Below are 19367 nucleotides of genomic sequence, written 5' to 3'. Positions count from 1 at the left end.
CGTTATCCTCAGTACACATCTTTATTCTTTAAGAATAAAAATAAACAGAATAGCTTTAAAATACCATAACTATATATTATTTTTTTGGAACATACACAGAAAAAAAAACACAATACTTTTGCAGCTTTTCGGTGTATTGTCAGATGCCTTTTGTGCCTCCTGTTGATTTCACACCACTCGACGTTTAGATCAGGCGACTCGTCGAGTTTTTCATTCGTTTGCAGCATTGTGCTGTTTTCATCTCTCCATCCTCTGTGTTGCCGCAGCTCCCTCTGCTTCAGATGCTCACTCTTCCACGCTTCCTTTTTAAACTTTTCCTGAATGAACAAAGCAAAAAAATCTATTCGTTAAAAAGTACAAAGGCTTTCCTTATGGGGTCTAACTGAATACTGCGCTGATATCAGAAAAACGGGACTCGACGTCGGCCTAGTAATTAGCTTTGCTCCATAAACGAGATGCGCCGCACCAAATGGGCAACGTGTTGCTGATGTGAGGGGGTGTGTGTGTCTTCGTACGGACACACACAGTTTTGTTGCTAAGTGTGTTAGAGCAAACAAATAATCCAACAAACACCCAGGGGTTCCTACGCAGTTTGGGGACGTTTGGAAGTAAATTTTATTTTCCAGGTCTGGATAAATGTGGAGAGGAAAATAAAGAATGGATGCATATTTGTATTTCTATGATCTAAAAGCTGGATAAACATTTGTACATAATCCATGCATCTCTTTATATTCAGCATTTCGGCCTATCTTTGGAGAGAATCTTATCAAAAACTCAACCTGCGTTCATTTGGTTACCGAGTTTCCTTCTGTCTCTGTTGTGGTTCTGTTCGGTAGATTTAATAGCAGTCTTTTGTTCATATGTGTTTGTGTAAATAAAAATGTAAAGTTTGGTTTAAATATTACATAAAAAGTAAGAAATGTCTGCTTTCCAAACAAAGCAAATACATGAAATTAGAAACTATAAAGCCCCTCATAAAAACGGTGAATGTGAAAGGATTTATTAGCACTCAAAACGTTCATATTTGCAAAGTCGACCTGAAATATGAGGCTACAGATGATAATAAACTAAGAGCTGAACGTGTCATCACTTCTGTCCAGCTGTCCGTTCCTCTATCCATTTGTTCGTCCACCCACCCCTTCCTCCCTGGAGATTTTCCACGTATTTAAAGCGCGATCCCTGAAAATCTCTTACTTTTGATCAAATCTTGATAACCATCTTCCTGCTTCCCTGAATATTATTCAAGTAGCTCTTTTATATGTTAACCAAAATGCCTCTTAAAGAAAGAAGTTTGTTTTCCCAGACTTTGGCACATTATCACACTCTTCAAGTGAGTCTGCCTGTTGAAAAAGAAACCTCTTGCTTTATTATCAGAAGCCTAAACTATGTCTTGCAAAAGTGGAAAATCCATATGAAAGTAAGGATACATCTTTACTTTTTTTTAGTGCTTGTAAAAATTAAAACACAGCAAACAAAGATTTGGGAAATAAATGAACCGGCATACTCCAGAAATGTTCTGACAAAACTCACCTTGAAGCAGCAGGATTAGTTTTAGTTACTGTAAAATAGGTCAAAAATGCACGAGCTGCTACATGTGCATGTCAGTGGTATTTTTATTATGAAGAAAGTGTTACTAGGATAACATTCTCTCACTTCATTCTCTACACACCAGATATCTACAAAGATTAGTAGGCTTTTAAAAGCTTTACAAGAGATTCAGTCAACCCTCGGGATACAAGCAGATCGTCGCACGGTGCATGGAAAACGCTCAGCTTTGAGTCAGGAGGAGAATACCTTGTTTAGTTACAGGGGGATGGAGGAGGGGAGACGGGGTTTAGACTGCATTGTCAGAATAAAAGGAATGAGGAAGTGGAGCGTCCAGGAAGGGAAGAGGAAAATTAGACTCAGAAAAAAACAGATTAGAGGAAAGAAGGTGGCAGGACATTAAAACTGGAATAAATAAAGGGGAGATGTTATCGCTGCACCCTGATAAGACAGTGAATAAAACAAAACTGTGACAACAGTTGCTGAACCCGCTCACCTTCCAGATACGTTCGAGCCACAAACTTCAAAAGCTCGTCGAGAAGGATGACCGGGAAGGAAAGCTTCAGCACCATCAACCACTGCTCCACATTCAGATGAGTGAGCTTGAAGATCATCTGTGGATCAGCAGCGTGGGAAAAAAAAACACTTCAGCGGTCGACCCAGAAAATTCTACACCGAAACGACGACGGATGTTGAAGTTTTTCTATTTCTCAGTTTGCTGTGGCAGAGCACAAAAAAAAGAATAGCCTTCCTAGTGTTACGGCTGAGCTGAGGAGGCGACTTACAGGCAAGGGGTCGACGTAGATGATCATGAAGTGGAGGGACATGGAGAGGCTCATGGCGCCCATCAGCCAGAGGTTACTCCAGGGAGGCATCCGCACCAGAGACTGGTTCTCCGACAAGCTGGGTGGTTTTAGGAGGAGGCAAACGAGCAAACCTCAATGCATTATTAGACCAACACAAATTAACAATGTTGACATAATATGAATATACACGATTTTCAGAAATCTTAAAAAACGCCAAAATTACTATCAAAATTGAATTGTGAGCTCCTCCTTTAAAACTTCAGGGAGAAATCAAGAAAACCATAAGGTTAAATCTTTAATCGGCTTAGACATTCAATCCCAAGTCATAAAATCCTTTTCGAAAAAAGATTCAAAGTAGACAGAAAATGACAGCTATATCTGAATACTCTAAATTGCTATTATTTAGGTGCTTGATTTGCATCAGGTGTGCCTGAGATGAAGCCTTTTTAAAGCAGACTTCTGATGGAAATCTTCCGTTGACTCGTGACGTTATGTCTGGTAGGCGGCGAAAACTCGTGACTGACTGCAGAAGACCAGCAGCAAGAGATGATGGCAGCAGACATTTAGATCTTAGTGTCCACGGTACGGGCTAAGGCTAATTAGCAATAGTGCCTGGCTTTGCATTTGATCATACGACGTTTGTCACGAAGGGGGTTGAATAACTCAGCAGTAACCACTAAAAGCTGCATTTTGTGTTCATTTCTAAAGAACATGTTCATGTTTGATTTGTTGATAGCAAGCTGTTGCTAGTTTGTGCAACCCGATTTGCATGTTTTCATGCTAAGCTTGTGGAAGTCATTGTGCGCCACACCTGTTCAGAGCGTTGCACATCTCGATGGTGACCAGCACAGACAGAGCCATCGTCATTGGCGGCGCAGACTCGAATACTTCACAGTGGACGCCTTCGAAGTCCTCGTTTTCCTCACTGCACTGCATGAAATGCGACTGACGGGAAGATTTAAGGTAAGCATCAGTCTTTCAAAGTTCGAATGTTCTCATAATGAAGTGCTTGTACTTTAAGAATTCGTTCGGTATGATGATTTTTTTCATTACTTACCAGTTGGTAGAAGGTGACCATTGGACCTTCATCACAGTACAGGAACCACCAAGCTGCTGCAGCCACTGTTGCTGCACCGACATAACCTGGAAGAACAGGCGTCAAAACTGGGATTAGTAAATAAAGCTGTTATAATATAATATAATATAATATAAACCATTTTTAAATGAAAGAGTCTGGATAGGGGCTGTTTACTAGTTTAACCAAGCAAATTAATAGATTTTTTTTTTTTTTTTTTTTTTTTTTTTTAGTGGCTGTAAGGCAATCTTTGTTCAACAATCTACCTCCAATGGCCAGATATCTGAAGAAGAGCCAGCCTGAGATAAGGGGCTCTTTGGGGGAGCGGGGGGCTTTGCCCATGATGTCCAAGTCGGGGGGATTGAAGCCCAGAGCAGTGGCTGGTAGACCATCAGTCACCAGGTTGACCCAAAGAAGCTGGACAGGGATCAGCGCCTCTGGCAGACCCAAGGCAGCGGTCAGGAAGATACTGAGAAAGGGAGAATTAAACGACTTGTCTTATTTATTTTCTCAATATTATAAAACTGAGACTTTCACAAGTCATTTGTTTAGTCTAAGTTAAGAATGTTGCATATTGAGCTCCAAGTGGCTGAGATTATTGGCCTCCATGGGACACTTTACCACTACTCTACACATGGCCCCAAAATTTTCAGTTTTAAAATAATGTAAAAGGAAGTGCTTTTATTTTTTATTTTTTAAGCCAGCAGTGGCTTTGTAATAGTATTTAGTTTATCAGCAAGAGAAAAAAACCCATTCAAATTAGAGTTAAATCTTTAGAAAATGAGTTTAAGTCAGTTCTAGAGTATTTTTCAAAGTTAAGTCTAAGACAAATTTAGAGTTGTGAAAGTCTAACTCAGTCACATTTAGCGTTTAGAGTCTTTACATTTTTATTCAGTCCAGTCTTTAGAGTGAGTTAAAAGTCAAGACGAGACGATTTGTACAAATAAGCTACATCTCGTAAGAGTCTCGCATTCGATTCCTCATCTCCGATGCAGTTAATGTTGTTATAATTCAAAATAAAATTTAAAAAAAAACTACGTGCTCACCAGACGACCTCGCCAACATTGGAGGAGATGAGGTAGCGGATAAACTGCTTCATATTGTTGTAAATGGCTCTGCCCTCCTCAACAGCAGACACGATGGAAGAGAAGTTGTCGTCGGCCAGGACCATCTCAGAGGCAGACTTGGCAACGGCAGTGCCAGAGCCCATGGCGATGCCAATCTCCGCCTTCTTCAAGGCGGGAGCATCGTTCACTCCGTCACCAGTCTTGGTGAAGAGAAGGAAGTGGGGAGAGTTATTTTGGCCAGATTACCTGATCTGCTTCATCAGAAGGGAAGCATATTTCTCCTCACCATGGCTGTAATCTCGTCAAAGCCCTGCAGGAACTCGACAATTTTGGACTTGTGGGATGGCTCCACTCTGGCAAAGCAGCAAGCCTTTCGGACCGCTTTCTTCTGATCGTACGGACTGAGGTCATCAAACTCACGGCCTGTGAAGGCCTTACCAGTGACATCCTCCTCCTCAGAGAAGATGCCAATGCGTCTGCAGATTGCCACAGCCGTACCCTTATTGTCACCTGAAAGAGGAGCAGGAATGAGAGTTTCGTCATCTCTTACCAGTCTTTGCTCAAGTCTCTTCTCGAATAAATCGGTCTGCTGCTCAGACTGACCAGTGATCATGATGACACGGATGCCAGCAGCCTTGCACAGCTCAATGGAGCTCATGACCTCTTTGCGAGGAGGGTCAAGCATGCCAACACAGCCAACAAAGGTCAAGTCAGTCTAGAGAAAGGAAGGAAAACATGATCCACTGCATTCTGCCATGACGGATATATTTCTGTAGTTCCTTTTTGTTCAGATGATCCACCTCGTAGTCTGCAAACTGCGTGGAGTCCTCCAGGTTCATCTCTTCCTTCCTCAGAGGCGTGTCGCGGGTAGCGAGCGCCAAACAGCGGAGGGTATCGCGTCCGGTTCCCCACTCTTTGATGACTGACATGATCTGGTCTTTGACTGGACCAGTCAGTGGTACGCGATTAGTGCCCACGCGAACATAAGCACAGCGATCAATCACACCTTCTGGAGCACCCTGACAATGACATAGAGACACAGTCTTTAGGTTTACGTTACGCCAATAATCTTAAAACTCTTTTGTAAGCAATCTCCATATATGTTCATGTCTTTAAAACAAATGGCTCTCAATCCGTGTGTGTTTCAGTACAGGTGTAGCATAAAACAGATCTTCTCCAAACTTAAACTGAGATATTTTGATTTCTGTAGATTCAAATTCTTGTTGTAGGTGTCACGGTTTCAAAGAGGTGCCATCACTCACTTTGACAAACATCTTGTTCCCCACAGGAGCTTTGGCAGATTTTGCGGGTGAGCAGTACACTGACATGGACTTCCTGTCTCTGGAGAACTCCAGGGTGAATTCCTTCCTCATCAGCTGCTTGATGACCTGATTGGAAGTGGACAGACAAACGGAAATACAAATGAAGGTTACCTCTAAAAGATTAAAGATCAGGACAGTTTTAATTAGCTAAGCTGCTATCTGTCCATGAAAAAGATCCTGCTGTAGCTCAGCAGCTGCTTTTGTGCGTTTGCGTCTTGGTGCTGAGAAGGTTTTCATTGTAAATTAATTAACTTTTGGCAGGATTTTTGCTGACTAATCCCTGCCGTATTGAGAGTTCGAAACTGATGACCAAAGCAGGTTCTCACTGCAGACGACGCAAAAATATCAACAAACAAAATAAAAATCCCTGGCTTTAATGTGCATAAAATGCAACTATGAAGAACCTCTTTGTTAGGCATTCTCTACATTTAATTTGATTCATTGGAAAATATAAAATATTGGTAATGTTACAACTTACTGCATGCTGAATGAGAGCTGTCATGGACTTACCGAACAGCAAGCGTTTGCCCTCTCGACCTTTGACAGACCGCGTACTTCGGTGTTGAACACATTCATCTTCTCCACCAAACAGCACAGGGCAGTCTCTGTGGCCTCGCCTACTTTCTCATAAATGCCCTTCGACTGGACCGAAGGAAGGAATCAGAGTCAAAGCATTTTCACTTTTTCTTGCAGCACGTAAACATTGGTGCAATGTATTCGTAGTTGCGACTGCAACGCTGACCTCGTTGTAGTCCAGAGATGAGTCGTTGCACAGGGCACAGATGGTTGCCAGCTCGACCAGTCCGTCATACTGTCCGCATTTCACAAGTGCGTTGTTCTTCGTGCTGGAGAGAAAGGTGGATCAAATTGTTTTCCAGCGCAAACGTGGTTCAAGATTGTGAATCTCTCATTTTGTGTTTCACTTACACTTCTCCTTCGGGGGTGTACTTTGAGCCGGAAATGTCGAACTGTCCAAGGGTAATGCTGTCACCTTCCACTTTATCAATGACGAACATCTGCAATGAAAAAGGTTTAAAACGCGTCCTGCACATTTAAAATTTATGAAAATAAAACTCCATGTTGGTGGACACGAACCGACCTTGGTGACGCACATCTGGTTGGTTGTGAGCGTGCCTGTCTTGTCGGAGCAGATGACCGAGGTGCAGCCCAGAGTCTCCACAGAGGGAAGGCTTCTGACGATGGCGTTCTTCTTGGCCATACGACGCGTTCCCAACGCCAGACAAGTGGTGATGACAGCCGGCAGTCCTGTGATGGGAATGAGGGCACAGAATCCATCAGACGCTAAAAACTGGTTTATTGACAGAGGGAACATGAAGACAAAGAACTGACGTTAAGAAATCTCTGTTCAGTTTAAAACCACATGACTGACTGTAGCACAATTTTAACATCGGAAAGATTTGTGAAGGTGTAGAAAAGTAAAACGTGGTTTTTGAACATACATTTCACTCACCTCCTCTTTGCCAATACATTGTAGGACCACCTTCATAGCTAAAATTTTAGGTTTGTGAATGATTTTTGAAGTCTTGTCTCAGATTCTTCTCGACTTTGACTAGGACATCCAATGTATTAACAACTACATCTAGCACTGGATGTATGTTTATGGTTGTTTTTATGTTGGAAAGTGATCTATCTGCTGCCCTAGTTGCAGGGTTTCCCAGTCTTTAACAAGTTTTCTCCCAGGAGGGACTTGGATTTAACTCCATTCACCTTCCCATCAAATGACATATCCATACTGAACACAAGCATCACCACAGCATACTGGAGCTACCACCATGCTTTCCTACTGGGATGGTGTATTCTGGGTTATTTGCAGTTTTTGAAGACCTCTCTTTACTAACTAGGTGACTTCTGAAGGCCCTGATTTTTTTTTCTTTTGTAGGGGTTGCAGACTAAATGGGGAAAACATTTGCACATTAAAACTATGAACTACTTGGAGGTGGCATTAAAAAAAGCAGACCAGGCAAATCCTGCAGCTCACCAAAAAACTCAGCTCTCTCTTTCATTTAAGTCAAGATGGTGGCACCGTACAACCAGCAGGCTAATCTCTGGGGTTTACCTTCGGGAATGGCAGCCACAGCCAAAGCCACAGCAATCTTGAAATAGTAGATGGCACCACGGATCCAGGATCCCCCATGGACGGGGTCATTGAAATGACCTATGTTGATTATCCACACGGCCACACAAATGAGGGAGATGACCTGTAGAGAGAGGCGAGCAAAGGATACGGCAGGAGATTTAAGTCAAAGCGTTATATTTTGAAATAATATTGAAAAGACCAGCAACAAGTGCAGGATACGTCAGATCATGTTCGCCAGTCTTACCCACCTTGGAGAGCTGCTCTCCAAACTCATCCAGTTTCTGTTGCAGAGGCGTCTTCTCCTGCTCGGTGGCCGCCATCTGGTCACGAATCTTACCGATCTCAGTGGAGACACCAGTGGCAACGGCGATGCCAGTGGCCTTCCCGGCAGCGATGTTGGTGCCCTGCAGGAGTTGCAGAAAAGTTTAGAAGCTGTATTGTCTTAACAGTTGTCAGACTATTTCAGGTCATTTAGAGTTTCATGAAGTTTTTAGGTGTTTTATTTTTAACCTGGTGTTCAGTGGAGGAACCAAAAGTTGGCAGGAAAATATCTTCAAGAAATAGCAATTAGGGAATAGCAGTGAACATTGACAATAAATGAACATGGAGTAATCAAGAGTCAGTATTAGTCTGTCTACTAAATGTATTGATTTTGACTATTATGGTTTCAAATAATTGCCACCGTCTTCAATAGTTATTAGATAGAGTAAGGAGTGTAACATGGGGGTGTAACTAAAAAGAAAATATGAAGCTACATTATCAGATCTTAAAGAAATACGAACTGCACTACATTTGTTGAAACATGAAGTGAAGATGATTAAACAGCCGAAAAAGTTCCTGTTTTATTGCAGTAACAAAATACCACAATGAAAAACGTGAAAAACATATTAAGAAATTATTCATTTTTTTATGTTTTTATTTTTATAAATATACTATTGAACTAATTGCTATAAAGTGAATTAAACGAAACCATTTTTTAACTTCATGCTCTGCTTTAAAAAGTTGATCAGAATGTGAACTTTGAACCCGTCATCGTGACTTCCTGTTTCCTTGAGGGTCACATATGACTTGGGGCCCATTCTTCAAAATGGGAAAAATCAGAGACCTCCTGGTCGCCTCGTTAGATTGTGTAGTACGAGCATCGTCTTCAGTCAGTGGTGTCACACTGGGAAAATATGCTTGGGTTTTCTAAAAGATGGTATTGATTTGAATGATTTGTAAGACTCTAGCTGGGGTTGTAAAATGTGGCGAATGCTGTGTACATCTCTAGGGAGGGTAAAGAAGAGACTTACAGAGAACAGCATGTTCTTCTTGTCCTGGTTCACAGCCCGGGGGTCCGGAACAGCCTCAGTGTGCTTTATCACGCTCACAGACTCTCCTGAAGCACAACGACGAGTTTGAGAGCGATCAGTGAAGACATCAGAAGCATGTTTTTTTCTTTTGTCATCTATTTTTGATGACGGGCATACCAGTGAGAATGGACTGGTCCACACGCAGAGTGGTGGACTTGATGGAGATGATCCTGATGTCTGCTGGAACTTTGTCACCAACTTTCGTTCGCACAATCGACAACAGGCAAAGACAGGAAGGGAAGGCAAACGCTTGGTTTACATTAAAACGTATGGGCCGGTAAGATAACCTTGGGCTCCTTTTAATTTGCTTGATTTGCTGTGGAGATTTGCAGCGCAAAGCTCAGTAACAATCTGACAGCAGCATGCAGGATGAAGAGGGGCAGGGGTGATTGACTGGTCTTAGCACTTTGGATGAATAGTGTTGTTGTTGAAAACCGATACCACTGTGAGAGTCGGGGAGAGCAAGACCTTGGGGAGGTCATGACAGGAAAAGAACAGGTGGACGAGGAGAGACAGAGGACTGGGTCAATATCAAGTGCTTTCACAGTCGAGCTTCTCCACCCCTTTTTCTTTGTGCTTACCTTAAAAGGAGGGTGTCATTTCTTTATAGATGGAACCACCGGCTAAAAGCTAAGCAGCAATGTTTAAGAGGTTTGCAGCTTAACAAAGAGCCTTGTTCCGACTGCTCAAATCAAATGGCCTGATCTGTACTGGAACTGAAAAACTCATATCATGCAAGTCCAAGAAGAGTCACTGTGATTTATTATGTTTTTTTTGTACAAATGTCCCCAATTTTTCTTATGCGTATGAATATTTTTGCCCCAAGAACAAACCAAAATTTTCACAACAAACTACACAAGAATGACATGCTCATTGGCCTTTTTTCTTTTGATCAGATTTACCATTTCTTATAAACTTTTTTCTGAACAAAACTAGCATCTACTGGCAACAGGGTGAGTCTCAAATACCCTTGTTTGAACTTCACAATAAAAAAAAATCTACTTTCGGAAAAAGACAAAGAAAAAGCAGCTCATGTGGATGACAGTCACTACTGCACAAGAAGCTGTTTCTGTTGACATCTGTTAGCAGGGTCACAGCAACATGGCATCGTTTTTAATAAACATAGGACTTACCAGAAACCTCCACCACATCCCCAGGAACTATCTCCCTGGCCTTGATCCTCTGCACACTCTTCCTGTCAGCCCTGTAAACTTTTCCCATCTCAGGCTCGTACTCCTTCAGTGCCTCGATGGCGCTCTCTGCATTCCGCTCCTGAAGCAGAAATTCACATTAATTACAACAACGACTTCCTCCGTCAGCCTCTTGTCCAGTCATATAGGAAAACGGACAAATATGCAGTGTAAAGTTTATTGGAACGTGTATTTCATTGAGAGTTTAACGCGTAAGTGGATTATTGTGTGGAAGTGGAAAGACAGCGATGGTGAGTTTTCTCATTTTAAATAAAACCTAAAAAAGTTGTGCAACCTGGTGCAATTGGTTCCTCTGTATCTCACTGTGCAGATGATGTACTCAGGTTGATGCGCAGATGTTGAATAACATTTACATTGAGATTAAATTACACATTTCTGGACTTTATGAACTGATCAGGCGTCTTCTGGAGGGTGGGCTGCACTGGAGTTTATTTCGCATTGCACACTTCTTTTCAGATATGTATTTTTTGGAAAAACAATTAAGAAGCATGCAAAATGCATATTTCGCTTCCAAATAATGAGCTAACTTGTGTTGGCGCGTCACATGAAATCCCTGTAGCTATACGTTTAAGTTTAACACTGAACTGAAGTGGAATCTGAAGAACATTTTGTTTGACGTCCAGCGTACTGCGAAGAGCAGTGAACACTGCATCAGCCTGTGATTCAACAGACTGGGCTGATGTTTGGCTCAGTCTGCGGTTTTCTTCTAAGGCTACCCCCAACCGCCTCAAAGTGTAAAGCTCAACTTATGCCAGCTGTCTTCCCTCTCCATATCCTCCATGTGTGAACCCTTGTGCATAGTTTCCAAATGACTGATGTAGGGCTGTAACGCACTCCCACTAAACCCAAAGCCCACTTCCAGCCTGTATTGCTACTATGAACTGAGGAAAAACAAAACATCTGTTTAGACCTTCCAAGCAGCTGGGGCTGCAGGTCATTCACCTTGTTGTTCTGACCTTCAGCCTCTTGACCTCTTGCTGACATCACACCTCTCTTTCTGGCTTCCCTTGAACTCTTTGGTAGAGGAATGCGATGTCCGTAAAGGACGCAAGGCCGGAACGGGTCGACAATGTGTGTGATTTATTGTGCGTGACTGTTGCTAAGTTTGAGAGTCTATTTAGGTGTGTGTGAAACACAGTGTGGAGTGTGCAGGGTAAGCCACGTGCCCTTCATCCTCCAGACTGTGATTTTCTTGCTTTGTGTTTGTGTGTGCGTGCGTGCTCTCCGACTGACCTGCCACACCCCTACGATGGCATTGGCAATGAGGATGAGGAGGATGACGAAGGGCTCGACGAAGGCGGTGACTGTTTCTTCACCTTCCTCAAACCAAGCCAGCACCTGTGTCAGGCAGATGCAAGGGGTTAGTGCATGTTAGAATATTAGGTTTAAAAAAATGACTCCATATCATTTTAAATTCTGACAGCAGCAGTCTGCTATTCTGAAAGCAACAAATGTCAGGGACAAATTAGATATTAACAATTATAATATAAAATAATCAACCTGAATGATTGATCTTAAATTTAAGTTAGATCTCTACTGTTTCTGTATCAATATGTAGAAAAAGATACAGTTCACTGCAATGATGCATTGCAAAATTGAGCTGACTCTGGTGGAAAAGGTTAAAATAAAATTAAAATGTTCATCCATTGCCACCATTAACAAAGTTGTGTCAAAAACTCAAATGGGAGCATAATCTCACACTTTGGCTTAAACTCTTTCCAAACACAAAAGTCAAGTCTTGAGTTTTGACTTTACTGTGCTTTGAAATTTCTAAAAAAAAAAAACACACACAAGCCAAACAAAATTCAACCCTTTTTGTTTTCACAAATTCTACTTTATATTCAGATGACTAAATTAAAAACAGGAAGTAGCACTTTAGCTTCAAACCAATAGTAAGTCCAGCTGTCGATGCTAAACTTGCTAATGTTAGCAGCTAATAATTAGCCATTCACACTATTGTCACAAAGTTTACAGTTTCCCAAAATTGTCATATTTTACCTATTACTCTAGTCTTTTATTTTAAGCTAATCTATATCCAGTGCTGAATGTTCAAGTTATGTTTTGAGCAGGCCCTTTGATTTTATGCTTTTCTAATCCTAAGGTGGTTCTGATGTTTTAATAGTCGTGTTTTATCTACTCCATTTGTGTTTTTACAAATAATAGTTTAGATTTTAACACACAAATAAACAGATGGAGTGCAGACGCATTTAAAACTGTGAAGTAGGACTTTATCTTAGCGCAGCTAGGAAGATGCAGAAGCAGATGCTAACTTTATTGTTGTTAGCGGTAACAGCTAGCTGGAGTTTTCTCATAGATCTTTAAAATAGTTTGTTTCTTGTCTTCCACATTTTCACCATTTCTTCTTCTACCAAATTATTGAAAGTGAGGGCAAGTCCTTTTATAAGCAAGTACTGTTAGCTTACCCAATGACACAATATAGCCTATAGCTAAGACATATTATTTACACATAAGAGAACAACTGCGTAGTGCCTTCGGAGTCAAAACTTAATTGAATAAGAACTACATTTTTAATATTGCAGAGTCTCGAAACACAAGATCTCATTACATCACTATTATGCACTGCTGATATTTAGCCTAAATCCTACAATTTGGAGTTCTGTTGTTTACTTCGGCTTTCTTATTTTGATGTTAACAAACTATCAGCGCTTAAGAGTGTGTGTAATGTCACTGATTATTTTAAAGTGTAGTAAGTCTTTCACACAATAATTTGGATACACATTAATTTATATATCTGGAAGATGCAAGCATTTCCAGAGAAAGTCTAAACTGATGATTATAAAAATTACAGGTCAAAAGTTACTACACTTTTGAAAGCCTACTATTTGGCAAGAAACCAAGACATGTGACATGTCTTGCTGTTAACTAATGGACTATACCTGTTTATAGTCCATTAGTTATGCTGTATGAGGCTGCATTACTGACAGATTTTTAATGCGTTTATAGTGCAACTTTATTGTAAAGTGGTACTTGTAGTTTTGCTAACTGAGCAAAGGCAGTAATTTATCTCAGTAATGAACCTTTGGTGGATCAAATGACAGTTGTGTCTTATGTCATCCAATGTGTGAAATGTCTCGCCATAAGTACCACGTGACTCATTTTGTAATCTATAGCTTAACACGTGGCCGTCCCTCTGTGAGCGGGACACCCTCCTTACAAAGGCAGGCCTGTTTCGGAAAGGCTCCATGTTGACATTGACACAGATTAGTTGCAGGCCAGCGGAGCACGGGCCGAACCTCGACAATAACGCTCAGTTTTTCCCTCCGCATCCTAATTTGCCTCGTTTCCACTCGCTGTCCCTCCTTCCTCTCCCGTCTTTTCTCACCTCTCTTATTTGAAAATAGCCCCTTATTGCTCCTTCCCTGCAGTCTGTCTTCACGGCGCTTCTCTTCAAACACACAATGGATCTCAGAGCGAGCGTCAGAGCCTGTCAGCACGTTGCAGTGACATAACATTCCTGTGTGTATGAATAGGATGAGCATGTATCTGCAGTATTTAGTGTTCTCTTTTTTAGAAACTGTATATGACTCTCAATCAATTGCTATCATTTGTCATCGTACCAAACAATGCCATTGTGCAACCCAATCCCCAGCCACCCCTCCTTCTGCGCCCTCCTCTCTTGTCTGTTCGTCTCTCCTGCTGCAAGCCATCCCTCGTTCCGACCATCCTTGACCTTTGTCCAAGGATACTGTTTCTCGTCCTGGCTTGAGACTTTCTTAAAATAAAGCCTGTGCCATGCAAATGTACTAGAACACACTGCCACTCACTTTCTGTCTTCCTCTTTATCTCTCTCTCTCTCTCTTTTTTTTTTTTTGTTCCACACACAGCCGTCAGGCCTTCTAGGGCCACAGCGACAGCTGTAAGGGAGGCCGGAGGGCAGAGACTGAGGATTAAGACAATGTGTGCAACGCGCTGTCCTTAATAAAACCATAGCAGAGAGAGCAGCAGCAGAGAGGGAGAGAGGGATTCCTTGTGTAAATGAGAGTGTATCTAAAAGTAATTTAATATCTCGGTGATGTACATGCTGTATTTGGCCGCCTGAGTGTGTGTTTGTCTTCACCACAGAGATGACAGGTGAGAACTGAGTGCACAGAACTGCACCTCGGTTTTATAATTAGTTTTCATCACCGTGTTTTATAAGGTTTGGTCCATCTCAAAGATTTGTTTGAGTAATCTAAGATTAATAATGCGTCTTTGCAGCGGAAATCAGATATTTACACACACTGTGTAGAAAACGTTCCTTTTATTGTCACTGTCTCGAGTAGTCGCACTGCTCTTGTTTTGGGTCTGTTAGGATGTACTGAGTGCCCGAATAATGATACTTAACTTTTAATTATTTCTTCTTTAATTATAAAGTTTTCATATATTAAAATTCCAGTTCTTTTGAACAATTAGAGAAGGGTTATATAAGCTGCTGCTCAATGTCTATTTACAGCATTTGAGTGAATTGGAGATCTGTTTAAAGATAAAACCTCAGATGCGCTGCTTCTTTGAGTGACGTCATGGGAAAATCAAAGAACTCAGGCAAGATGTCAAGATGAGAATCGTGGAGCTGGATGAACCTAGTATGTTTAGTAAAATTAGTACTGTAACTGCTTTGCTAAAAAAAAATTATAGTTTTTAAATGCACACGGGCCATCATAAGTGAGGAACATAATGCAGATGTACGCAACATCTTAAGAAGTTAAAGCTGGGGAAAAACGGATACAGTCCAAATATTTAAAATGTTGTTTAAGGACAATGATGCTAATGTTTTAGTCCTTAAAAGAAATTTGTGGGCAGAGCTGAAAAGGAAGGTGATTTACAAACCTCACCCAGTTACCACAGCTCTATTAGAAGTTTTGACCCAAAGTTACAGCAAACAACTGAGACAAGCTTGAGGAAGGACGATCAAAACCCACAACCCATGTCATACAAATTACAACAAAATCCCACCAAATACTGTGACAGTCTTTGTAAACCTTCAAAGTCAAAATCTCTTTTAGCAAACAGAGGTAATTTTGGAAAGCCTAAAATTAGTAAGGCTCCTTCAGGACAAGTTGTTTGGTCCAAAGGTTGCCAAATAGGGACGTCCTGATCGGAGCTGTCTTGAAAATGTGTTTAAGAAATCGGTAAGTTTCTCACTGAACTCAAAACCTGATATCAGAAAGCTGCACCCCAATCCAGAAACATTTCCATTTTTAATAAGGTTAAGCACATTATAAAAAAATATTCCTACAAACTGTTCTATGCTTATTTAAAAAAACTTATTAAATGAACAAGCCTTAAAGCCCCTTACAGTTAGTGCATGCCCAACAATCAGTCTATCATCATTACACATACATCTTGCAGGATACTACTAAAACACGGCACTGCTTGCCTATTTGGTTTATCCAACAAATTAAAAGTTTTCACACATTACAATAACTTTCACAGTGAAAAAGCAACTGTACTGACTGCTGCAGCTGTGTAACTCACACATACATCTGTAATAAGTTCATAATTATAATTTTCAGACATGTTTACATCCTGATTTACGTCTGGATTCTGCCGGTGCTGAATTATGACACACGTTTTATGCATTTAATCTGACATAAAAGTCAGATTAAATGCAACATGACCGCTCTGACCACAAATGCTTTGGAAACAATTGGATGCAAATCCAGTTTCGCACCACATAAGAAAGTGGCACAAATCAGATTTTTTTTGGGGGGGGGGTGAAAAGATCAGAATTGGGACATTTAGACTGTCATGCATTTTCCTGTGGTATAAATGTAACCAAAGCTAACGCTAACTTGGCACAGAGTAAGGCTGTTCTGCGGGATACAGTGTACGCTGCTGGCAAATAAAAACAAAAGGAGCTAAACTAAAGTAAAACAAATGGATGAAGCTCATTGATTTTTCATGAAAGATTTGGAGATCTTAGGTATGTTTTAAACTTCGTCATAAATCTCCTCCTTCGTTAGTGACGCTACTGCCCAAATGAAAACAAACTGATACAGATGCATCATGGGAGGTCAGCAAAAAAACAACAAAAACAAAACAAAAGAAAACATGTAAGAACTCACAAAGGAGATGCATGCAGCCAGAAGGAGGATTCTGACCAACAGGTCCTCAAACTGCTCCACCACCAACTCCCAGATACTCTTTCCTGATAAACAGAAAACACACTGATTTAAATATCCCCTGGTACAGACTGTGTTCATGTGCTTAAACTATACCAATTAGGGTGTTTGCACATGCAAAACCGATGAGGGAATACATTTTAAGAAGGCTACACAGCCTTGTTTAAAAGTCATATCCGTCTATCAGCGCTTGTTTATGTTAAGTGCAGCAAATATGCGATCCATGCACCCAGCAGGGGACATCTCCTGCAACAATGTGTGGTAATGGCGTATTATTAGCTGTGTGGGGACGCGCCACGTCTGCGGCACAATGAAGTGCAGCGAGAAGCCAAGAGATAGGTGTTAAGCAAAATGACCACATTAGCTGTCATCACAGGAAGTGAGCGGGACAGGTGGCTTCACGCCGAGGGATGCGCTTTGATGGACAGAACATGCGATCCAGACACGGATGAGGAAGTAACAGGTGTGTAGGCGGACTCACCCTCCTCTGCTGGCAGCTCTGCAGGTAAGAACAGAACAGAAAATATGAATGAAAGCCGTACATTTGCTGTCTCCATAGATTCAGAGGGATTAAATGGCAACGAGAGGGATGCTCTACGTGGCAGACACAGATGCTCAGCTCAACAATTGACTTCCTTTAATTGTGCACGCACGTGCAGCTGAAATGTTCTTTGGTGGAAAATGTTGGTTTTGAATTCAGAATGAGTTTCTCGGCGTCTGCAGAGACGGATCTGAAAACGGTGTAAACTTGACTGACACACTTTCATGGCATTCCCTAACGTGACACCTAAATGTGCCAGCTTTTGTCTCTCTCACACACAAACACACACACACACACACACACACACACACACACACACACACACACACACACACACACACACAGCTTGTGTATTTGTCAGTCCTTAAACACTTCTCCATCTTCCTCCTCTGTTTTTTCATCCCTCCATCTCTGCTCATGTGATGCTCATCCACCACGACAAATCCAGTGAAGGATATTGAATAAATTATAAAAAAATAAATAAATAAAAAATCTCATCATTCACTGCCTCTTTGTCCCGGCCTCCTGTTTCTTTCTCTCCCTCACCGTTGAAGCCATACTTCTCCAGGTTCTTCTTCACCTGCTCGGGCGGCAGGCCTGTCTCTTCTGTGACTCCAAAGTAGGCCAGAACGTCGGCCGACTCTTTGGTGTGCGCGTTCTCCATCCTTGGCAGAAACGGAGAGGCTTCGGGAGAAAAACAGAAACACTCACATCAACCCGACAGGCTCAACTGGGAGACAACTGAGGTAAAAAAACCATAAAAGTAATTATAAAAAGTTGATTCACCCACCACTTTCTTGAGTGTGGGACTGGGATTATAAACCGGAGACCCCCCCTGTGCTGCTCTCTCTCTCTCTCTGGGCTGTTCCTCTCCTCCCGGACTGACAGAAAGTGCAACCTGGCAAACTTTCTTGAAAAGTTTTATACAGATGAAAAACTGGCCCCATTGGTGCTCCCCCCACACGCTCTCTCTGCTCATTGGATGGGAACGTCCTCAATAGGTGGGAAGGGATTGCCCAGTGGCAAAGAATAGGCAGAGGGGAGGTGGACAGGGTGGGCGAGGGCAACAACTGCAGAGGGGTCCACGACCCGGCGGGCTGGAAATAAGATGTGATGAAGAGAGGTTGCACGGTTAGAACAAAGACGAGAGGAAGGGACACTGATGGGCACATGTGGGCTCACGTGTCAGCAGAGACACGGACACTCAGCTAACAAATGAACGGACGCCCGGCGAGAAGGTTTACATTCATACTCCATGAACTTTCTCTCTGTCTCTTTTTTTTTTTTTTTTACAATTTGTTGTTTTGCAAACACAGACTTCAGTGGTTCTTATTGGGAATTTGTGAGTAGCCCTGGGACATTCACGTGAAGTAGAAGTGAAAACATTAAGAAAAATCAGAGGTTTGACAGTGATTTGTTCAGCCTATGTGTAATTTAAATCCATTAAAAAAACAGCTCTTCTGCTAAGGTTTGCTAGAGAACATAAATAAAAATTTGCATGAGAGGGACACCTATGGGGGAGGTGCAGATATCCACAGCACCTCCCCCATAGCTTGACAGGATAGCTGTAGGTCGTCCCAAATAGCCATCTGCTGCTAAAAGAAAGCCATGATAAGTCTTGTTGGCTACTTGCCACAAGGCCAGTAGGAAGCGTGTGGAAGTAGTTACTCAAAAAAATTTAACTTTTTGACCTAACACCCCAAACACCTGTTCGAGAGAAACGATTCTCCCCCAGCAGGGACAACAGGAACTTGAGTTGTTGAGTGAAATGATTTAGATCAAAATTTAGTCATTTACTAGAGTGGCCCAGTCAAAGTCTGGTCCTAGTTAGTTGTCAGGAACTGATATTCACAGACAGCCTCCATCCATTCTGACTGAATATTAGCTTTCCTGCTAAGAAAAGCAGCAACATTTGAGTCTCTAAATGTCCAAACCTGGAGGAGACAGCGCACCTTGTCTCTCTTTTCCTCAACTTCAAAACAATGCTTTGAGACACCGTGTCACATAAAATCCCAGTAAAATGAATTTAAGTTTGTGATCAAAACTCCAAATCAAGCTCTTGAAGAAAGGGTGGGGGGGTCTGTGGATATGCTAACACACCGGAGGGGAGACAAGAAAAGAAATGTTAGTTCACTTTCTGGCCGAGAACAAAGACAACGTTCTGCTACAAGCGATCACTGACACTAAACCGTAAAAAGTGAAACCTCGGCCATAACTGCATGTTTTAT

The 19367-nt window shown here is 41.7% G+C and overlaps 1 protein-coding gene across 2 annotated transcripts; it reads right to left on the bottom strand.

Moving 5' to 3' along the window:
- Positions 1 to 2: 2 nt before the first annotated feature.
- Positions 3 to 18050, bottom strand: atp2a1 (ATPase sarcoplasmic/endoplasmic reticulum Ca2+ transporting 1). Of its 2 annotated transcripts, XM_014972433.2 has the most exons (26): positions 17930 to 18050; positions 17686 to 17823; positions 17080 to 17097; positions 16542 to 16624; positions 11710 to 11814; positions 10399 to 10537; positions 9383 to 9463; positions 9206 to 9291; positions 8162 to 8317; positions 7893 to 8034; positions 6915 to 7081; positions 6743 to 6831; positions 6558 to 6660; positions 6326 to 6457; positions 5756 to 5881; positions 5294 to 5512; positions 5097 to 5208; positions 4780 to 5003; positions 4473 to 4693; positions 3693 to 3895; positions 3409 to 3494; positions 3163 to 3296; positions 2331 to 2448; positions 2042 to 2159; positions 1795 to 1839; positions 3 to 317 (listed from the first exon to the last, which is right to left on the bottom strand). In XM_014972433.2, exons 2-25 carry the CDS (start codon positions 17801 to 17803, stop codon positions 1835 to 1837), a joined length of 2985 nt encoding a protein of 994 aa, XP_014827919.2. In that variant the 5' UTR covers positions 17804 to 17823; positions 17930 to 18050; the 3' UTR covers positions 3 to 317; positions 1795 to 1834. The 2 variants fall into 2 exon arrangements, with proteins under 2 accessions (XP_014827919.2, XP_014827910.2); XM_014972424.2 differs by lacking the exon at positions 1795 to 1839.
- Positions 18051 to 19367: the final 1317 nt, after the last annotated feature.

This window comes from Poecilia mexicana, unplaced genomic scaffold (genome assembly GCF_051168715.1).
Source record: "Poecilia mexicana isolate PSO_F unplaced genomic scaffold, ASM5116871v1 scaffold_8, whole genome shotgun sequence".
Classification (NCBI taxonomy): Eukaryota; Metazoa; Chordata; class Actinopteri; order Cyprinodontiformes; family Poeciliidae; genus Poecilia; species Poecilia mexicana.
This window is presented reverse-complemented; position numbering and strand designations above follow the sequence as displayed.